The sequence below is a fragment of the Oncorhynchus nerka genome, linkage group LG8 (assembly GCF_034236695.1).
Source record: "Oncorhynchus nerka isolate Pitt River linkage group LG8, Oner_Uvic_2.0, whole genome shotgun sequence".
NCBI classification, from domain to species: domain Eukaryota; kingdom Metazoa; phylum Chordata; class Actinopteri; order Salmoniformes; family Salmonidae; genus Oncorhynchus; species Oncorhynchus nerka.
In genome coordinates this window covers 27,081,006-27,104,041 of record NC_088403.1, presented here as the reverse complement: position 1 = coordinate 27,104,041, position 23,036 = coordinate 27,081,006, and the positions used below count along the sequence as shown (strand labels likewise).

At 42.4% G+C, this 23,036-nt stretch overlaps 1 protein-coding gene across 1 annotated transcript; it reads left to right on the top strand.

The window, feature by feature from the left end:
• The first annotated feature begins 983 nt into the window (after positions 1-983).
• On the top strand, positions 984-22,125 carry LOC115107048 (monocarboxylate transporter 2-like). Its single transcript, XM_029630410.2, has 5 exons — positions 984-1,187; positions 13,439-13,690; positions 17,700-17,843; positions 18,200-19,009; positions 19,440-22,125. Exons 2-5 carry the CDS (start codon positions 13,474-13,476, stop codon positions 19,712-19,714), a joined length of 1,446 nt encoding a protein of 481 aa, XP_029486270.1. The 5' UTR covers positions 984-1,187; positions 13,439-13,473; the 3' UTR covers positions 19,715-22,125.
• Positions 22,126-23,036: the final 911 nt, after the last annotated feature.

The window sequence follows — 23,036 nt, the reverse complement described above, 5'->3', positions numbered from 1 at the left end:
GGTTACGGTATGGGTAGGCATAAGCTATGGGCAACAAATACTATTGCATTTTATGATGGTAATTTGAATGCACAGAGATACCGTGACGAGATCCTGAGGCCCATTATCGTGCCATTCTCTGCCATCACCTCATGTTTCATCATGATAATGCACAGCCCAATGTCACAAGGATTTGTACACAATTCCTGGAAGTTGAAAATGTCCCAGTTCTTCCATGACCTGCATACTCACCAGACATGTCCCCCATTGAGCGTGTTTGGGATGGATCGATTCCCGCCAATACCCAGCAACTTCGCACAGAGGAGTGGGACAACATTCCACAGGCCACAATCAACAACCTGATCAACTCTATGCAAATTAAATGGGTGGTGCTGCATGAGGCAAATCATGGTCACACCAGATACTGACTGGTTTTCTGATTCATGACCCTACCTTTTTTTATTTAAAGGTAAAGATATCTGTGACCAACAGATGCATATGTGTATTCCCAGTCCATAGATTAGGCCTAATGATTTCATTTCGATTTACTGATTTCCTTATATGAACTGTAACTCAGTAAAACCTTTGAAATTGTTGCGTTTATATTTTTTGTTCTCTGTATATATATAAATGTGTATCAAATGTGGGCGATTGGCGCTCTGGGTTTCAATTGCTTTTCAAACAGATAAACTGGTCAAATTGGCCAACATAAATGATGTGAAATTATATTCGCTACAATATTTTGATGCATAGTTTACTAGCATGAAACAAGCGTTTTGACAGCTCTCTCATTACACGACTGTTGAAATGAATCCCCGTGATAAAACGGATGACCTACTTCGAGCTTGTTTTGAAGTGTTGAATGGGGGCACAACACGCGGAATCGTTCTCCAGTGGAAGCGAAACCACATAAGGTTTCAATAACAAAAGAATGAGAAACTCCCTCAAACAAATTGTCGAACGCCCCCCCTCTCCTTACTTGATGCTCTGTCTGGTCTCTTGTCTCCAGCGCTAGGTTACCCGTGGTCAAGAATAGCAACAGTAGCAGCAGGATGGGCCGCCTTCTTTCAACGCTGTACGTCACATTCAGCTTCCTAGTAAGGGAATTCAAATAGAATACAGCCCCATCTTCCCGCAACACTGACAAGGTCAGCGACCAAGGACCACATACCACATTTGGGGATAGACCGCGCCTATATTCGCAAAAGGTAATATGCGTTTCCTGAAAGTTATGCGTGATGGAATAACACTTACGAAGCTGCCCGTGCGTTTTTTTGTTGTCCTACAATGAAACGCTTTGCTTCGTCCGCATTAAGAGAGCTGCTTGGTCATCGGGGCAAGAATAGTCTACAACGCGTAGGCTTAATGCTTTATAAAACAAACAACCGGCTGGATTTTGAATTATATTATGTTTCAGTTTGAAATTCACATATATTGTGCGTAATCACGGAGTTAACCCAATGTGGCACCGACAGACATGTTCTTAGAATACTCCCAAAATTGTGCGAATGATGCGTATAGACTACAGTAGTCTAGAGAATTATGAGTACTTTTTTATGTAGGCCCAGTGTAAATTATGGTATGCATATTTGGCTGGTTCCATCCGGTTTCTATCAGCAGCACACGCACACAGAGTATCTGACCACACGGATTAGGATCTACACGCGCGTAGTGCATCCTCGTTTGAGTCATCACTGATCAATCAGTAGGTCTATTGTACATCTCTCTTCTCATCACGTGCGTCTCGATACCTAATGTGAAGTAGCCATTTTCTCACCGAGAGATGACACAGTTACTAAATCCTACTAGTCTATTATTATCTAAGGATCTGATCTGAAGGTTTTTCCTTAAGCAGGTTTGGGCCAAGCAGAGGATGTTTCACTCCCCGGGTCAGCTGGTGGGCTTTAAATATAACACCGGTCAGTCACATTTGGCCTGCCTTGTTTCCACCTTGATTTGATATAGGGAAGGGAAAGGGGGATATTTAGCATGAGATAAACCTGTTTTTTACTAAATGACCTGCGAAGTCTGCCTGGTTCTTGGGTAATGCGAGATGTTATGGGAAATTGGGCAATTTATGACTTGCATTGTTGAAAGAAATGTAGACAAAGAACAATGGGCCAAAGATCTGGCTATGTGCACATATTGATTATGAATTAGTAATGCACTTGAGGTGTTTTCACGTTCCTCCCCAGGTCATTCTTTGCTCTATGGTAGGCCCATTGGAGAAGTTCTGGTACTGGCGTAGGCTGGTTCTGCCTCTGGTACTGGACTACTTTCTTTGGGTTAATAAAGGCAGGGTAGTATGTAGACATTGCAGACATGATAATCCTTTGTAGCATTGGTGTACTGTAACCCACATATGGGCCTCTCCACTTTGTTGAGCCACCACTTCATAGTTGACCTGGCAGATGGCTAGGAACCATTAAAATCCCAATAGAAATGGTGCATGCTAGTGCGCTAGTCTATGTAGCTAAATAATACATGGATGGTTATTTTCATGCTTAGCTGACTCATCTCCACAGCCCTTTGTCATCAGCCTCGTAGCCTCACCATCCATCTCCATCTGACTTCCCAACCCCTCTGGTGATAAATCAGTTTTATAGACATCCAACTCACTGGGGAAAGGGTTTGTAATCTGGACTAAAATAAACAGTGACCAGCCAGCCATCGTCAGCAGCCCGTAGGCCGTCATTCACTGGTGTGATTAGGGTAATATGACTTCTGACTCGATCCTAAATACTGGACTGTTGTCATAGCCCTCAAGCCACATTCATTGTCCTCTGCACTAATGTGGTTCACTGTTTTCATGTCAACAAAAAGCAGTGTTCCCCCTGAGCATGTGGGTAGAAAATCAAGCCTTAGGGCTGCTGAGTTGCTGAGGTTTTAGGCCTTATGTGTTACAATAATTCCCAAACAAGTTTGTGGTGTTGACATAGTATTTACAAAGCAGTAGTTATGATTATTGTTGCGCACACAATAGTGACTGGGGAAAAATCCATAGAGTTGCATTTTGCAATATTGTTTAGGACAAATATATAGATGTAATAATGTTTTTCTAATCAGCGTTAGCTAGCACTAGTCAGCTGTACCTGCGCCAGAACTCTGGTATTGTTCATCCTTAAGCTTGTTCTCTATCTTCTTTTTAAATATTGAAACAACATGTTTCCAGCACTTTTATTTCCATGACTAATCAAAACAAATTTTCTCATGCTCTCTTGTCTCTACAGCAGATTTAGTGAGCAATATGTTCCCATATTTTTGAAAATTTGGAACATCAAATCGTATCGAATCGCAATACATATAGAATTATGAGAATCACAATACATATCGTATAAGCAGCTTACCGTAAATATTGTGATAATATTTCATGAGCTCTCTGGCAATTTCCAGCCCTAGTATACATGATGTTTAATAGGTGCTTGCAAGATTCAATATGAAACCCTTTCCAGTATCCTACACCACAGAATATTAGGCATACAAATGTGCAGTTGATGTATACCCTGTAATATGTCAACTGGAGTCAGGTAGGTATTAGGTTGCATACCTTCAGTAAGTCCCTAGCCTGGCACAAGAACCCTTGATCAACAACGTGGCTTAGGTGCTGTGTCCAGTGCACCAGTCCCATGGTGCCGTCGTAGAAAACAGGGAGGGAAGTGGAGCTCAGACTCTAATCCCCTGTGAGTAGTTGAGCAGTCCTCTACAGCCGTAGTTTATTAAAAGAAGTTGTAAGAGACAGTTCATGTTCGGTCAGAGCCCAGTTTGTTTATGCTTTTTCTCCAGTTATGAATGTCCTGTTTGGTGTTTACGTAGCCTAACACTTACTCAGTGGTCCCCTTTGACCCCCTCTCAAACAAATACTTGGATTAAATGTCCCTCAAATCAATGTAAGCTAATTAAAAAATGTTTGTTGTAGAAGAATTTAGAAGAATCCTCTACACACCGTTATCAAACTACTAAAACTTTACTCTTAAAATGTGTGGTGTAATATGTCATGTTTTCCCATACCATTACTTAGGCGTTGACGCTGCAACAAATATTGGCATGGATTAACAGGTTGGTTCTTGGCACTGGCAGCACTGGATGTTGCTCCAGGGGCCATGACACTCTGCCTAGACAGAAATCACCACTTGATTTAGCTCGCTCTGTGCGCCAGGAGGGCAGGGCTGGCACTTAAAGACCAATGGAACGGTTCCAAAAGTTACACCACCTACCTGGCGTGCTGGGTGAGCTAAATCAATCGCACCTGCTGACTATGCACAAACACCGCTCAAGGCCTTCCATGGTAATTAAAGGTACTTACTTAGCAGCTGAAGACATGTCTAATAAGTAGTCTAAGTGGGTGTGGTTAACTGGTAGATGGTAGATTAGTCACCAACCATGCATTTGAACAAAATCAGCTTGGTAATGGGTTAAGAGAACCTGTAGTAAAAGGTATCCGGTAACACTTTACACCAAGTTGTTCTCATACCTGTGTAGTAACTTGGCATTTACTCTTGTAATGCCATTATATTAACAGGTATATTGTTGCTCAAAATGTCTCCTTATAGCCCTAAATGTGGTAGATAGACTTATTGTGTGCTTTGCCATTACCAGTTGTTCATGTAAGACTACTTTCTGTGTGTGTTGCCCTAGAAGTTAGAAAGCAGAAACTACAATAATAAGGTATCGGACACCTATTGATTATTTTCATGGAAAGACCCCTGACTGCTGGGCAGGGTGTGTCTACTCTGGCTGTCAATGCCCCCTTTGTCTCTCAGTAGTCTTTCTTCTATTGAGAAATCATTGAGGTTGTAGTTCCTGTTGCGTCTTTACTATACAGGTCTTCAAAGAGGCAACTGTATACTGGATCAGTGTGTCTGGTAGATTACTTTCCATCTTGATGAATGTTTATGTCAACGTTGAATCACTTTGTGTGACATGAGAGTTGGCAGTTGTGGTTAATAATGAACTAGGTGTAAGAATACACTTTAGCTACAGTACATGCATTACTTTAAGGTGACGTCGAGGTCAGGTGCCTGCTATCGAAAAGGCTTCAAGCCCCTTCAACCCTGGCTTACACTTTTGACATGCCAAGTCCTAGAATGACTGTATTGAGAGAATGAGAGTTCATTTGTTTGCTTTCAGTTTGCTTTCATTATATAATTGAAACACATTCTTATTTTCATTGACGGCCTAGGAATGGTGGGTTAACTGCCTTGTTCAGGGGCTGAACGACAGATTTTTACCTTGTCAGCTCGGGGATTCTATCTTGCAACATTACAGTTAACAAGTCCAACTCTCTAACCACCTGCCTCTTATTGCACTCCTTGAGGAGCCTGCCTGTTATGCGAATGCAGTAAGAAGCCAAGGTAAGTTGCTAGCTAGAATTAAACTTATCTTGTAAAAAAAACAATCAATCAATCATAATCACTAGTTAACTACACATGGTTGATGATATTACAAGTTTATCTAGCGTGTCCTGCCTTGCATATAATCGATGTGGTGCGCATTCGCGAAAAAGGACTGTCGTTGCTCTATCGTGTACCTAACCATAAACATCAATGCCTTTCTTAAAATCAATACACAAGTATATTTTTTAAAACCTGCATATTTAGTTAATATTGCCTGCTAACATGAATTTTGTTTAACTAGGGAGATTGTGTCACTTCTCTTGCAACAGAGTCAGGGTATATGCAGCAGTTTGGGCCGCCTGGCTCGTTGCGAACTGTGTTAAGACTATTTCTTCATCGCCAAACGGGGGATGACTTAACAAAAGCGCATTTGCGAAAAAAGCACAGTCGTTGCACGACTGTACCTAACCATAAACGCCAATGCATTTCTTAAAATCAATACACAGAAGTATATATGTTAAACCTGCATATTTAGCTAAAAGAAATCCAGGTTAGCAGGCAATAATAACCAGGTGAAATTGTGTCACTTCTCTTGCGTTCATTGCACGCAGAGGCAGGGTATATGCAACAGTTTGGGCCTCCTGGCTCAATTTGCCAGAATTTTACGTAATTATGACATAACATTGAAGGTTGTACAATGTAACAGCAATATTTAGACTTAGGGATGCCACCCGTTAGATAAAATACGGAACGGTTCCGTGTTTCACTGAAATAATAAACGTTTTGTTTTCGAAATGATAGTTTCCGGATTCGACCATATTAATGACGAAAGGCTCGTATTTCTGTGTGTTATTATGTTATAATTAAGTCTGTGATTTGATATTTGATAGAGCGGTCTGACTGAGTGGTGGTAGGTAGCAGCAGGCTCGTAAGCATTCATTCAAACAGCACTTTAGTGCGCTTGCCAGCAGCTCTTCGCTGTGCTTCAAGCATTGGGGCGGCAGGGTAGCCTAGTGGTTAGAGCGTTGGACTAGTAACCGGGAGGTTGCAAGTTCAAACCCCTGAGCTGACAAGGTACAAATCTGTCATTCTGCCCCTGAACAGGCAGTTAACCCACTGTTCCTAGCCCATCATTGAAAATAAAAAAAAATTCTTAACTGACTTGCCTAGTTAAATAAAGATAAAATATATATATTTTTAAATGGAGCTGTTTATGACTTCAAGCCTATCAACTCCCGAAATTAGGCTGGTGTAACCGATGTGAAATGGCTAGCTAGTTTAGCGGGGTGCGCGCTAATAGCATTTTAAACATCACTTGCTCTGAGACTTGGAGTAGTTGTTCCCCTTGCTCTGCAAGGGCCGCGGATTTTGTGGAGCGATGGGTAACGATGCTTCGAGGTTGGCTGTTGTCGATGTGTTCCTGGTTCAAGCCCAGGTAGGGGCGAGGAGAGGGACGGAAGCTATACTGTTACACTGGCAATACTGAAGTGCCTGTAAGAACATCCAATAGTTAAAGGTATATGAAATATAAATGGTATAGAGAGAAATAGTCCTATAAATACTATATTAACTACAACCTAAAACCTCTTACCTTGGAATATTGAAGTCTCATGTTAAAAGGAACCACCAGCTTTCATTTGTTCTCATATTCTGAGCAAGGAACTTAAAAGTTAGCTTTTTTACATGGCACGTATTGTCACGCCTGAACCTTAGAGATCCTTTTTATTCTCTATTTTGGTTAGGTCAGGGTGTGACTAGGGTGGGTAGTTTAGTTCTTTAATTTCTATGTTGGCCTGGTATGGTTCCCAATCAGAGGTAGCTGTCTATCGTTGTCTCTGATAGGAGATCATATTTAGGCAGCCTTTTCCCACTGGGTTTTTGTGGGATCTTGTCTATGTATAGTTGCCTGCGAGCACTACATTGGCTTCACGTTTCGTTTTTGCGCTTTATTGTTTTCTGTGAGTTTCATCAAATAAACATGTGGAACTCTATGCACGCTGCGCCTTGGTCCATTAATTCAACCAACGTTCGTGACACATATTGCACTTTTACTTTCTTCTCCAAAACTTTGTTTTTGCATTATTTAAACCAAATTGAACATGTTTCATTATTTATATGAGGCTAAATAGATTTTTATTGATGTATTATATTAAGTTAAAATAAGTGTTCATTCAGTATTGTTGTAATTGTCATAATTACAAATACATTTAAAAATTCGGCCGAATAATCGGTATCGGCGTTGAAAAATCATAATCTGAACCGAGGGCACACTGATATTTTATTGATGACCTTATGAGCTTTGTATGAATTCATTACCCAGTGTCTGGTGGAAAGCAGCCGGCAAAGTTACTGTCTTTTGTTGTGACTTTGTACAAGACTCTCTGGCTGTTGTTTAGAGAACATTGGTGCTGTGAGGTAAAACAAAAAGGGGGTGGGGGGAATATGTTTAATTGTCACATACAGTGAAATGTGTTGCTTTAACAGGGTCAGCCATAGTAGTACGGTGCCCCTGGAACAAATTAGGGTTAAGTGCCTAGCTCAAGGTCACATTGACAGGCTTTACACCTTTTTCAGCTCAGGTATTCGAACCAGCGACATTTAGAGATGGTAGAGTAGACATTTCTTTTGACTTCTGCTCTGGAGATGTTCTCCCTGAATTGATGTGATCAATAACTGCTCTCCATTTTGTTCTCCTGGAAAGTCCCCTTTACAAGCACTCATCTTCTCCCTCTCTATCAGTCTATTTGCTCTCCATCTCTTCCTCATGTCTTCCTCTCCCACAGGCTATTCAGACCACATAATCAGGTAGTGTATGATGCTTATGAAAACACTTGGCTCAAATCTCCTTGTCAGTTTCATCCAAGGTGACACAATATTCCTTGAGGACTAGACTGTCACAGGAGTGGCCTGTACCTGCCTGAAGGCCTGTGGATACACAAACCAGAGTACAGCATGGTGACGCTAGTGACCTCGCAATGCCTGAATGCCATTCATACCTCTGTGCAAGGGCCCAACAAGAAACTTCTACACTGCCTGTTTTACATTTAGGCAGTGACTAGATATGAGAAAAATGTAAGTGTTTGTTTATCATTGTTTTACTTCAACTCTACAACGGTGGCAAATGGAGTAGCTGCTATTTATAAAACCAAAATTATAACACAATGTCAATGGAAAAAAGGGTGATTATCCTGTAAATTGCACAGCTCAAAACCGCAACCAGCCTCAGAGTGGCTCTATATTTACTAAAATTGTTCTGTCAGCGTGGTGCCAAGATAGCTCTGAGTAGGTTACCTATCCATTTTTGTTTTCACTCTGCACACTCTATCCTACATAATCCTGTTGGGTGTACCAAGAGACACAAAGCCACCAATCCTGCTCGTCATGTGGCTCATGGGCAGTCAGTCGTGTTGCTGCAGGTGGTGCATTGTGTCCGTTAACTCAGTTACACGTCTTCTCTGTGTCAGGCTCCATGGTTACTCAACGTAGTTCACCTGAAACAGAACACAGACAGATTCACACACACACACACACACACTATTGTGTTACATGCTTTGATCAGCTTGTCATTGAGATAATTAAATTAGAGGAATGCTGTTGTAGTTGTTGGCTGCCTGCCTCTGCATTCTAATTCTAAGGCTCCATTGTCCATTTAACCTTCCCCGAAGTTTAAGATAACAGGAGTGTTTTGAGCACAGGTAGACCTAAGGTAGGCACACTGTTTGCTCAGTTCAACAACGGGCAAGGACAGGCATCTGAGGTGCCTTGTGTTTGGCTTAGTCGGGACACATCCCTCTGGCTGGGCGGGACTGTGGTTGGTTGTCTCTGGCTGTGAAAGCATCTGCCCATCCCTCTGGTTGGGTGGGACTGTGGTTGGTTGTCTCTAGCATCTGCCCATCCCTCTGTGTCAGCTGCTATTCTGAGACACCAAACAGAGGAAAGACACATTACAGAGGACACATGATGACATCATGGGGACAGGGGAGAAAGTACTGTGGGGCACAAAGAATGTATAAACTTCTCTTGAATAACAGTAGGCTCATGTATGTCAAATAGCCTAAACAAACTTGTTTTGTTTACTCAGAGAAAGTTTTTTTTTGTGCGTGACCGCACATTTTTGTGTGACTTATCATCGCTTACACTGTGTGTTTTGGTATTTTCAGTATACTATTCAGATTTATAAACCTAAGCAGCTTATGAGTCCTGAGACCATGTTATGCATTGTCGTCACGTTTAATCAATCAGCCCCACTATCAACCCCAGACAATAATCAGATTAAACTGTATTACCATATGGATGTTTTGAAAAATAGACAATCTCTTGAGTTTAATTAAAAGAGCAACACGTGGGAATATGCACAGAGGATTATACAGTATATTTTAGTGATTAGCAAAATTTTTAGCTTAAGTTAGAATTGTAAAAAAAAAAAAAAAGTAAGTCAAGCACCTGAACAGAGTGACGGGAAGATGCCCAGAATGCCTGTAAGAATACATGTTCAGGACCACTTCACCCTCCGTTAAGCCCTCATAATACAGGTCACAAATACTCATGGTGTCTGTTAAATAACAACCGTGTTTACATAGTTGTGATGAAACAAAACCTTTATTTAGAAAAGCTAGGCTGGAGGTATTCCTTACCTAAACAATGTTATGTGTGTGTGTGTGTGTCAGAAGTCATGTAGTAGTTATAAACCAGCTGATAAAATCTCAACTTTCAACTACTATCAGTTTTAGCATTAAACTAAAATAGACTTTTTAATGTCTTTATAGTGACGTTGAGCATGCACGGACCAACTGTCAAGTGTCTTCACTGACATTTTCAACCTTTCCCTGACCGAGTCTGTAATACCTACATGTTTCAAGCAGACCACCATAGTCCCTGTTCCCAAGGAAGCGAAGGTAACCTGCCTAAATGATTACCGCCCCCTGGCACTCACGTCGGTAGACATGAAGTGCTTTGAAAGGCTGGTCACGGCTCACATCAACAGCATCCTCCCGGACACCCAAGACCCCACTCCAATTTGCATACCGCCCCAACAGATCCACAGATGACGCAATCTCAATCACAATCCACACTGCCCTTTCTCACCTGGACAAAAGGAACACCTATGTGAGAATTATGTTCATTGACTACAGCTCAGTGTTCAACACCATAGTAACCACAAAGCTCATCACTAAGCTAAAGACTCTGGGTCTAAACACCTCCCTCTGCAACTGAATCCTGGACTCCCTGATGGGCCGCCCCCAGGTGGTAAGAGTAGGGAACAACATGTCTGCCACGCTGATCCTTAACACTGGGGCCCCTCAGGGGTGTGTACTCATTCCCCTCCTGTATTCCTTGTTCACCCACGACTGCGTGGCCAAACACGACTACAACACCATCATTAAGTTTACTGACGACACAACAGTGGTAGGCCTAATCACCGACAACGATGTGACGGCCTATAGGGAGGAGGTCATACAACTGTCAGTGTGGTGCCAGGACAACAACCTCGCCCTCAATGTGAGCAAGACAAAGGAGCTGATCGTGGAGTACAGGAAAAGGCGGGCCGATCAGGCCCCCATTAACATTGATGGGGCTGTAGTGGAGCGGGTCGAGAGTTTTAAGTTCCTTGGTGTCCACATCACCAACGGACTATCGTGGTCCAAACATACCAAGGCAGTCGTCACGACAAACCCTTTTTTCCCCCTCAGGAGACTGAAAAGATTTGGCGTGGGTCCCCAGATCCTCAAAAGGTTCTACAGCTGCACCATCGAGAGGATCCTGGCCGGTTGCATCACCGCCTGGTATGGCAACTGCTCGGCATCTGACCGTAAGGCGCCACACAGGGTAGTGCATCACTGGGGCCAAGCTTCCTGCCATCCAGGACCAATATAATAGGCGGTGTCAGAGGAAAGCCATAAAATTGTCAGAGACTCTAGTTTCCCAAGTTATAGACTGTTTTCTCTGCTACCGCACGCCAAGTGGTACCAGAGCGCCAAGTCTAGGACCAAAAGGATCCTTAACAGCTTCTACCCCCAAGCCATAAGACTGCTGAACAATTCATAAAATCGCCACCGGACAATTTACATTGACATTGCTGCTACTCGTTGTTTGTTTGTTTTCTATGCATCGTCACTTCGCCCCCACCTGCATGCACAGATGACCTCAACAAGCCTGTACCCCCTCACACTGACTCGGTACCGGTGCCCCCTGTATATAGCCTCGTTATTGTTATTGTGTTACTTTGTATTATTACTTTTTATTTTAGTCTACTTGGTCAATAGTAAGCATTTCACAGGAAAGTATACACTTGTTGTATTCGGCACATTTGACAAATAAGATTTGATTTGAGTAACTGTCTTCATTCACGTTTTCCTTTTTCCTTCTGAGAGGTCAACCAATCACAGCACATGGCGACTAGTTTAACTAATTGCCTGCCATTGACAGCTGAGACAGGGCTGAATATGAATGAGGCTCCACAGCAGTGCAATCTGATCTGGCCACGTCTTGATGAGAGACAGAGACATATAATTTATTGATGCCACTGACTTCAGTGCACCCTGTTGTTGTCATGGAGCCTGTTTTACAGCCACTCTTGAGATTGAAATGGGAGGTTCTAGTTTTAGTGTTTTTGTGCCCTTTGGTTTGGTTGGAACTTCAACCACTTTCCTCAACACTTTACCTTGAATTTATTTTTTTAAATTTTTTTTACCTTCATTTAATTAGGCAAGTCAGTTAAGAACAAATTCTTATTTTTTGAATAGAGTTAGTGTGCTATGGGTCGCCTTTAGACCTATGTGTCTCCCTTCAATCTTCTAACCCACCTAATCAAAGCCATGCCATACCCCAATCAAAGCCATGCCATAGCTTTATCGTCTCTAGAGTATGGCTGTGCATGTTTTGCTAAACTACGATAATCCCATTTGAATAAGCTTTTACTTGTGACGTTGAAATGCCTTCATAAGCCAGTGGTTAGTTGTGTCATGTCAACGTATGTGAAATCAGAATTATATAATTGATGCAATAGTTTTGTTGTTGTTGATTAAGCTCATTGGATCACGGAGGCACATATCAATATCACTCATCAGGTGTTGTAGATTGTGTGCCTGGAACTAAGCAGCTGCCTCTTACCCATGATATCTCTTGAACAATTTAGAAAGTGTGTATGTGTGGTGTATGTGTTTATATACGATCAGAGACATGTTTGCTTTGTCAATAAAGACAAGTGATCTTGGTCACTGCTGCCCGTACACCTCTCCCCTGTCACACCAGGGGGATACCCTCAAGGTGAAAAGTGGGTGGGGCAAGGGCTGGTCTGGTTTCAGGTAGAAACTCAACCTTGTGACAAGGGTGATTAACTTTGTTAGTGTGTGTGCGCCCACGTGCATTCTGGAGCTGAGATTTGGTCTTATGACCCAACAGTCAAGAGATTAAATGACAAAAGGGACATGGCCTCAACCGGTGGGAAACAATAGGGCATACACTTAAAACATGCCATTGTCAATGTGGTAGCTACAATTGTCTCCAAACAACCTTTAACCTGAATATAGTGCGTAATGGTCCACATAAGTGGTCCACCTTATGTAGGAGAGAATAGTCCACAAGTAGTCCACATATGAGACCTTTTTTTGTTACACATTTTTTATAAATTACACTTTTTATTTGTTTTTCAAGCCTAAGTTTACAGTACAGAAATTCATCTTAGAAGGAATGGAGACGTCATTATCATCATTATTGTTCAGTTCCCCAACCAAGAGAGCTTTTCAACGGTTTCTCTTCCTCTTCATATTTCCCCTGTACCCACCCTCTCTTCCTCTTCATATTTCCCCTGTACTGACCCTCTCTTTCCTCTTCATATTTCCCCTGTACCGACCCTCTCTTTCCTCTTCATATTTCCCCTGTACCGACCCTCTCTTTCCTCTTCACCCTCTCTTCCTCTTCATTTCCCCTGTACCGACCCTCTCTTGTCTCTCTTCTTTCCTCTTCATATTTCCCCTGTATTTCCCTTCTGTCTCCCCTGTACCGATGTCTCCCCTCTCTTTTCCTCTTCATGTCTCCCTGTATTTCCCTTCTGTACCGACCCTCTCTTCCTCTTCATATTTCCCCTGTACCGACCCTCTCTTTCCTCTTCGTCTTTCCCCCTCCAGTAAACAGTGAGTGCTGAGAGCCAGCCGGGCCAGAGATGCCACCCCCTGCCGCAGGCCCCCCAGCAGTGACCCCTCCGGACGGGGGCTGGGGCTGGGCCGTGGTGCTGGGATCCTTCATCTCTATCGGCTTCTCCTACGCCTTCCCCAAGGCCATCACCGTCTACTTCAAGGACATCCAGAAGATCTTCGACTGCTCCTACAGCCAGATAGCATGGATCTCCTCCATCATGCTGGCCGTCATGTACGCAGGAGGTAAGACCAAGACAAGAAGCTGGTGTCCAGGTAGTCTCTTGAGGAAGTCGTCTGTCTGATTTGTTAAGAAGAGTTGGGTTTCTGTATATGTCGTGCCCTGAGATTATCCTCACCATGTGACCTGTCCAGGGAAAACTCAGGCCCCAAGTATGGGGCAAGGTACCTGTTCTGATCTGATTGTGTGTCTCCTATGAGAACCTATGACCATATTTAAATTGACATTCAAGAAGAACACACGGTTTCTGTGACTAGTCATAAGCGTATTTTAGTAGTAATGCATCACGTTCTCCTTCTCAGCATGACTTTACCCCTCACTAGGTTAGCCAGTAGGCACCTTGCTTGGCAATGCCACGCTGGCCATCTGTTAGCGGATGCCATCCTATCCAGTCATTTCTAATGGTTGCTGTCAACAGGGTTTGTTGTATCCTAGACCGTTGTTGTGAGGATGGTGACAGTGATGGCCAGTTGGCCAAAGAGAGAGAGCCAAGGACACCCAATACCATCCTCTATATGTGACAAGCCTGTACAAGGCACTTGTCCCTCATTAAAATGTTTAGTGTAATTCATTCATATTGATCTCTGAGCAAAGGGGAGAACAGAGCTTCATCAGCTATTCATTAAACACCTGCTCTCTTGTCCTATGTGTTTGCACCAGCTGTAGGCTGATAAAGCAATTGTCCATTCAGTGTTTAATGCATTCTTTATTTCTACAAGCAACGGACATATGCTGCTCTCTGGAATAACATGGCGGAAAAACAATCACGCATCACCAAATATTTACCCCAATCAGAGAGCTGCTTATTGAGGGTGTTTGTCCTCTTGGAACAGGAAGGAGACTTGTGGCTATTTTACAACGCACCTGTTGTTTTCACATCGCCTGCTGTCTGTGCTGTTGACGCAACTGCCACCTCCACCACTAGTTCAGAGGTCAGACATTTACTGAATTCTCCAGGGCAGTCATCAGGCAGACAGACTCCCTAACTGATAAGATAGCAGTGCCACTTATGATGCTGATTGGACCGAATCACAGAGCAAACAAACTGGAAATGCTTGTCATATCCTCAAACATCAGGATATGCCAATGTGTGGCTCTTGCTGATTTCAAACAGCAGCCAACCTATTTTTTATGATGAACGGCCTCACACACATATAATTAGATACGACCACAAATGCGCAACAACTGGAAGTGAAGGCAACTATTTCAAATCTTCCTGGATGTTTGTCTCTAACACAGACACTGAGATTAATGATTAGTAATGATGATGATGGGTACAGAAAAGAGCCCAAAGGGAAATATTGTGAAATATTGCACACTATTGCATCATCTATATGCCTACTGCAGATGTCATGTTCTCCCGTCCCTCCCTTCTAGCCTGGCTGAGTGTCGCTCTGCAGTGACGTGCTAATATGGAGGCTGTGTGTGTGTGTGTCAGTGTTGGATCAATGTCACTAATCCACACAGAGAGAGGGAGAGTTCACCTTGACTAGGCTAGGCAGCATGGCTACATACAGTACCTTCCTCTGTTGACAGTCAGCACAGCAGAGCTCTCTCACTGCCAGGCACATTAGCCTCAATGCTAACGGAACTGTCCAGAAGAAATATGGCTAGCTAAGCTGTGTTATTAGTCGATCAACCACTGATAGAATTCATGTTTGCGTCCTTGTATGACTGCTCTGGAAAACAACTCTAAGCTTCATATAATATCAGCGCTTTTTCCATAATGAGAGAGACATTAATAGTATGATGGATTGCAAACATCAGTTTCCTGCATAGTCAGCTATCTTGATGGTTTATCAACCTTTTCTTTTCCAACCTCACAAATCAGGGAGTGGTATACAAACGTGTTACACAAACGTCCATCTTTCTGCTGTCTAGCTTTTATGTCCTGTGAAATAAATCACGGCTGAAAGGGTAAATGACGGGTGTACCCATCCTCTTGTAGGTATTTGTTTCCATGATTGAGCCCATATTTTGCCTCAAGTCTAGACACAAGCAACATTAAGTTATGGCATCTGATCATACTTCAATAAAATGTTTTATTAATGAGCCGAAGGATGTTGGTAGGGGCTGAGATACAGTATGTTCAAAGATGCCATGTTGAATGTCAATAGTAGTCAAATTGTTTGGCCTTATAGTTACTGTCAAAACAAACTCCTAATTTGCTTTTGGTAACCTGGAAAGTGTGTCCAGCTATTGCAGCAATTAAACTTCACTTATGAATTCCTTTTTAAAATGAGCTAATATGAAACCTCAAGGGCTCCCTCCACTTGGCCTATCCAGGTTTCACCACCAGACTCAGGAGAATACTGATAAGTGCTCTGTATGCAAATGAGGAGGGCTCCTCTCCTCAAGGTCGGAAAAAGATTCACGCAGAGCAAATGAAGTCAGGCGACTTCTTCCCCAACCTGTTTTTAAATAGCACCAGTCCCCGAGTCCGACACAGATACGGCACATCTTCTGCTTGCTAATGGGGGCATTATTCAAAAAAGGGGAAAATCTTTCATTACTCTTATCGTTTCTTATTCAATTTACTCCTCCTTTTGTTTAAAGTCTGTCATGAAAGGGGACATTGTGACATGCCATAGAAGCAGAGTCATGCCTCACCCTATCAGGTAATGGAGACCAGAGGTTCAAACATAACAGGACTTTAGAAATACAAAGGACAAAGTTTCCCTCAACAACAACTTTTAGAAATTTGACAAGGACACAATTTAAAAGGAATTGTTTGGACCTTTCAGATTGATGTACTATCAATGACCATAGAGAGGGTTCAATAACAGGGGTTGACTCACTAAAACCAAAATCTGCTAAGATTCACTTCCTGCCCGTTGTCTTGTGTTGTATGCCTCTACGAAGAAGTTGTGTGGCAAGCCCTTATTGAAGGTAACAAGGAAATGGAAAGTGCAGTGTGGCATAGTAGCGCGATGCTGGTCGGCCCCACTCAACTCATCTGTGCGTTTACTACCAATATCAAGTGCTTACTGTTACTCATGATTGTGAATTACAGAGAAACTGAGCTGAGGGACAAATGGGCCATGGAGCCAAGGTCTTCAGCTCACTTCAAGGTGTGTGTGTATCATAGTTCATGATTCCCCCTCTTTTCAGATATGAAAACATTGCATTGCAGTGCACTTTCAGCAAATATATCTGGGGATGCTCCAATTCAACAGAGTCCATTTACGTTAACCAGCATTCTCTCGCTGTCACATATGAAACCCATCTATGCCCATACAGTGTGTATTCATACAGTCAGTGTCTATCATCCACTTCATAAGATAACTGGTTGCCACGTTGGGTCTCTGTTTTGCATTAGCATGGCAGCTGTGCCTTGAAAGCTTATGAGACAGAGAGACCCATTGCGTGTCCAACCAGAGCTCAGTTCAATGTCTTCGCTCAGCGTGTCGATGATGCTTGACGGGCTTGATCGATTCTGACTCATTCCGTTTGACTAACACTCTCTGTTTGGCCCTCAGCTCTCAGTGCAACCTGTCCAAGGCTGACAGGCACCCATTGGTTAATTGTCTAGGTCCTGAGTTATGTCCAAGACCTCACATGCACTCTGTGTCATTGCTCTTGTTGGTCCAACAGTACATGTATTGCTTGTCGAGATGGGTTCTCTGATGCATATGTAGCTAATGTGGAAAATAACAGATTTTTTTTCAACGTGCTCTGTACTTATTGGCAATAAGGCCATTTGTTTGTTTGACTACTAAGATAATGCTGTGTTATTCCCATGCCTGTTTGTTACTGATCTCTCAATGCAGCCCTCGCCCCCTTAAGAATACATGCAGAACACACAACACGATGTTGTACATTGTTTACCAGTATCAACAAGGTCTTGTTACGGTACTTCTATTTCCAGAGCTGGGAAGTTTCACGCTGTCTTTCAACGCTAACAAGCTTAAATCGTTAAGTAATCACTACATGATTACCCGAGTCTATAGCAGGCTGAATGTATGGGTTGGATGAAAGACCATGTTTTTAGTATCTCATTTGTTTCTCTTCCAGGTCCCATAAGCAGTGTACTGGTAAACACATATGGCTGCAGACCTGTCATGATCATGGGGGGAGTACTGTCTTCTATCGGGTTGATATCCGCTTCCTTCTGCAACAGTGTGGTGGAGCTTTATGTTTGTATCGGTCTTATAGGAGGTAATTCCGATGAAATCCATTTCACCTCATTCAGAGTTCATTTGATTATAGTGTCAAACTCCTTAAGTGGCCGGTTGAAAATAGGCCTACAACTGATTCTGAGTTTTCCATTCTGTGTTTCACAAAGATCATAGTAAAATACTATAGATACATTACAAGAGTACAGTTAAGCTTGATTTGTCAAATCATTTAATGACCACTGTCTGGCTACTTGAAGAAAATGTATATTATTCCGAATGTGTACTTTATGCTCACTGTCATATATGCCTGAATTATCTTATCAGATCATTTTCTTGTTAGAAATGTTTGTTATTTTTTTTAAACTCTAAATCATATTATCCTGTCTCCTCATAAAGGCCTGGGCCTAGCCTTTAACCTTCAGCCAGCACTGACTATGATTGGCAAGTACTTCTATAAGAAGCGTCCCATCGCTAACGGAATAGCCATGGCCGGTAGCCCAGTGTTCCTGAGCAGCCTAGCCCCTTTCAACCAGTACCTGTTCAACTCCTTCGGCTGGAGGGGCAGCTTCCTCATCCTGGGGGGCATACTGCTCAATTGCTGTGTGGCTGGCGCCCTGATGAGGCCCCTGGGGCCACCGCTGGGCAAGATCAAGAAGGATGAGGAGTTGGTCGTTGCCAAAACTGCCACCAAGAAGAAGGAGACGACCACTTGTTTGGGGACTGTCAACAAGTTCATTGACCTGTCGCTTTTCAAGCACCGCGGTTTCCTCATCTACCTGTCGGGCAACGTCATCATGTTCTTGGGCTTTTTTTCACCAATAGTCTTCCTGACGGCCTACGCCAAGGACATAGGCGTGGATGAGTACTCGGCCGCCTTCCTGCTCTCCATCCTGGCCTTCGTGGACATGTTTGCCCGGCCCTCCATGGGGCTCCTGGCCAACTCCAAGTGGATCCGGCCCAGGATCCAGTACTTCTTCAGCTTCGCCGTGCTCTACAACGGGGTGTGCCACATCCTCTGCCCCCTGGTGGAGAGCTACACAGGCCTGGTGGTGTACGCCGTGTTCTTTGGCTTTGCCTTCGGCATGGTCAGCTCGGTGCTGTTTGAGACCCTGATGGACCTGGTGGGGGCTCAGAGGTTCTCCAGCGCCGTGGGACTCACCACCATTGTGGAGTGCTGCCCTGTCCTCATTGGTCCACCTCTGGCAGGTATGTCACTGATCTCTCAACTCATTACTACTTCATTCAGTTGTGAGACATTGCTTACTTTTTAAGCAGTTGATATGCCAAAGGAATAAATTAAAGTCACTCAATTATAGTTTTAATGAGTGCTATTGCTTAGTAGTCATTCACTTGGTTTGATCTTGGTTATAGAGTTTGCTGACTTAGAGTGGAAAAGCAATATTACATTTTGGAATTCTTATAATATGTGCTTATTTGTCTAATTACAATAACAACAAATGGAATGTTAATTCTGTGATTATTGGTCCTTGACAAAATGCTTCATTTATTTGAGATAATGTTCCTCATTAAAGATCAGTAGACATGAAGAAACTGATAAAGGCATATTTGGAAATGCAGAAAATAGCGATATGACAGACCTTCATCACATTTACCCTTTCTATGCTCTTATTTACAGGTAAACTGGTGGACATCACCAAAAACTACAAGTACATGTATTTTTGCTGTGGGGCTGTGGTGATCATGGCCAGCATTTGGCTGTTCATCGGCAACTTCATCAACTACAGACTCCTGGCCAAGGAGCGCAAGCAGGAGGAGATGTACAAACGGACTGAAACCGAGGACCCCGACCGGGACCAGGACCAAAAGGAGACAGACGGGGACGCCCAGGCCTTGGAGGACATGGTAGACCCCAAAGATGAGGACGCCATGCAGAGGGAGACCAACATCTAGAGCCCCTCCCTACTGCCAACCACACCCCCTTCACCACCACCTTCACGTCCCCCTCTGCCACTATCAAACTGCAGACTGAGCTCAAGGGGGGTGCCTCCTGGTCTTTCCCTCTCCAGGGTTCCGCTCGGGGGCCTCCCCGCAGTGGCCCCTCTGTTTCCGAAACACTCAAACTGCCAGAGTAACAATGACAACCATGTCGTGGGATACTGCGAGGCGTATTGCTGGAGGAAGGGGTGACTGCCCTGACTACTACTCAGACATCAGACTAGCCGGAGATAATGGTGTAAGATACAGAACGCATGTTAGGAGGCCACAAGGCTTGGAATATGAGAAAGAAGCTTTTGTCACGTATCTAGGAATCTGTGAAATGCGACCTGTCGACAGAAATCTAGTACTGCTCATGTATTTAGCATGTGCCACTAAACCTACCACACCAGCAGCCCAATTCAACTGTTCTGATTGAAATCAATACAGGTTAATATCCTAGCTTCCTATGCTGGGAGCTGACATGCGAGGACACATAATGTCTGTTAGTACCAGGGTTATGGTGAGAGATATCGTTGCAACACAGGAACAGAGATGAGTTCATGGTTTGGTGGCTCCAGTGACCATGTATTATACTGTCCTTTAGCGCACTGTGTCAGTTGTGTTCGTTAGCTAAACCTGCACAACAGCCAAGCTTCTAATCTAACGATAACACACCCACTGTTTTATTCACTATTGCATATTGCACATGGAGTCCGTATACGCTGCACTACTTCTAAACTGGCCATGTTTAGGCCTCGTCCAAAACAACAATGAAACAAATGCAATTTAATCATATTTAATGAGGTTGGATGTAAATTCGTTTTATTGGCTGTGTTTCCAAGGGCCTTATTAAGAATACTTGATATTCACAATCAATATCATCTAAATGTGCATATTGTTGGTTTATACCAAATAAAGAATCCATGAGCAATATAACCTATTCCTAGCCATTGTATTGATGTACGTATATACAGGGATATTCATTTTTGTAGTCAATGGTCATTTCTGGGAGTAGCTGTTTAACTTACACCAATGATACATTGCCTTACGTAAAGAATGCAACTAAGTTGTGTCAAATATACAGTACCAGTCAAAAGTTTGGACACACCTACTCATTCAAGTGTTTTTCTTTATTTTCTACATTGTAGAATAATAGTGAAGACATCAAAACTATGAAATAACACATATGGAATCATGTAGTAACCAAAAAAGGGTTAAACAAATCAAAATATATTTTATATTTGAGATTCTTCAAAGTAGCCACCCTTTGCTTTGATGACAGGTTTTCACACTCTTGGCATTCTCTCAACCAGCTTCACCTGGAATGCTTTTCCAACAGCCTTGAAAGAGTTTCCACATATGCTGAGCACTTGTTGGCTGCTTTTCCTTCCCTCTGCTGTCCAACCATCCCAAACCATCTCATTCGGGTTGAGGTCGGGTGTGGAGGCCAGGTCATCTGATGCAGCATCTCATCACTCTCCTTCTGGTTCAAATAGGTCTTACACAGCCTGGAGTTGTGCTGGGTCATTGTCCTGTTGAAAACAAATTATAGTCCCACTAAGCGCAAACCAGATGTGATGGCGTATCGCTGCAGAATGCTGTGGTAGCCATGCTGGTTAAATGTGCCTTGAACTCTAAATAAATCACTCACAGTGTCACCAGAAAAGCCTACTCTGCATCTCACAAAGACACAGTGGTTGGAACCAAAAATCTCAAATTTGGACTCATCAGATCAAAGGACAGATTTCCACCGGTCTGATGTCCATTGCTCGTGTTTCTTGGCCCAAGCAAGTGTCTTCTTCTTATTGGTGTCCTTTAGTAGTGGTTTCTTTGCAGCAATTTGGCCTGATTTACGCAGTCTTCTCTGAACAGTTGATGTTGAGATGTGTCTGTTTCTTGAACTGAAACATTTATTTGGGCTGCAATTTCTGAGGCTGGTAACTCTTATCCTCTGCAGCAGAGGTAACTCTGGGTCTTCCTTTCCTGTGGCGGTCCTCATGAGAGACATTTTAATCATAGCGCTTGATGGTTTTTGTGACTGCACTTGAAGAAACGTTCAAAGTTCTTGACATTTTCTGAATTGACTGACCTTCATGTCTTAAAATAATGATGGATTGTCGTTTCTCTTTGCCTATTTCCGTTGTTCTTGACATAATATGAACTCAGTATTTTACCAAATAGGGCTATCTTCTGTATACCACCCCTACCTTGTGACAACACAACTGAATGGCTCAAAAGCATTAAGAAGGAAAGAAATTCCACAAATGAACTTTTAACAAGACACACCTGTTAATTGAAATGCATTATAGGATACTACCGCATGAAGCTGGTAGAGAGAATGTCAAGAGTGTGCAAAGCTGTCATCAAGGCAAAGGTTGGCTACTTTGAAGAATCTCAAATGTAAAATATATTTTGATTTGTTTAACACTTTTTTGTTTACTACATGATTCCATATGTGTTATTTCATAGTTTTGATGTCTTCACTATTATTCTACAATGTAGAAAATAGCCAAAATAAAGAAAAATCCTTGAATGAGTAGATGTGTCCAAACTTTTGATTGGTACTGTGTGTACATGAAAAAGTATACATGAAAAAGTATTTATTGGAAGTATTATAGAAATGACCAAATGAACATGCTTATTCAGAAACGGTAAAACAGCTTCTTGTGTGACCTTCATTTCTAAGTACAGTATTTCTTCCTTTCAACTTTAACTCTCTGAAATGACTTTTTGAGGGAAGTTGTAGTAAGCATAATGTTTGCTTGAAGAATCTTGTCAGCAATTTCTATTAACATAATTATGAACAACGTTCATGTGCAGTACCGTATTTACACAATTCAAAGTAAGCTTCACTTAATTAATAATATCTCTTTCACCACAAATGTCAATATGATTTAATATATGTTTAATTATAATTTGTGCAAATAATTACCTAAATTAACAGTAATTAACTATATAATGTTATATGCAATATATTTCAATGTGCAATATACCATAACATTGTTTGACATTGATTCTAAATCCGCCGTTGGCTGGATGCCATCTACAGTGAAAATTATTCATATTTTTTTTTAGAATTCTTAACATCCATCACTTCTTGTGTTCTGGTCAAATAGCTCAACACAGCTTGAAACAGATTTATACACTTGTTAGATTGTGGTAATTTGCTTACCGTCCCAATTTATGTGTAGCCTATTTCATATTTAGAAATATATTTTTTCATATCATTATGTGGTTCCTGGTACTTTTTAACTTGACTGTGGGCTCGAATTACATTGGCAAGTGCCACTTGTTA

Bases quoted from the DNA above. Each gene is read 5' to 3' on its own strand.
- LOC115107048 (XM_029630410.2), top strand. From the start codon at position 13,474: ATGCCACCCCCTGCCGCAGGCCCCCCAGCAGTGACCCCTCCGGACGGG. The intron at 17,844-18,199 runs GTAATTCCGATG...CTCCTCATAAAG, and splicing joins TTGTATCGGTCTTATAGGAG to GCCTGGGCCTAGCCTTTAAC. The intron at 19,010-19,439 runs GTATGTCACTGA...TCTTATTTACAG, and splicing joins CATTGGTCCACCTCTGGCAG to GTAAACTGGTGGACATCACC.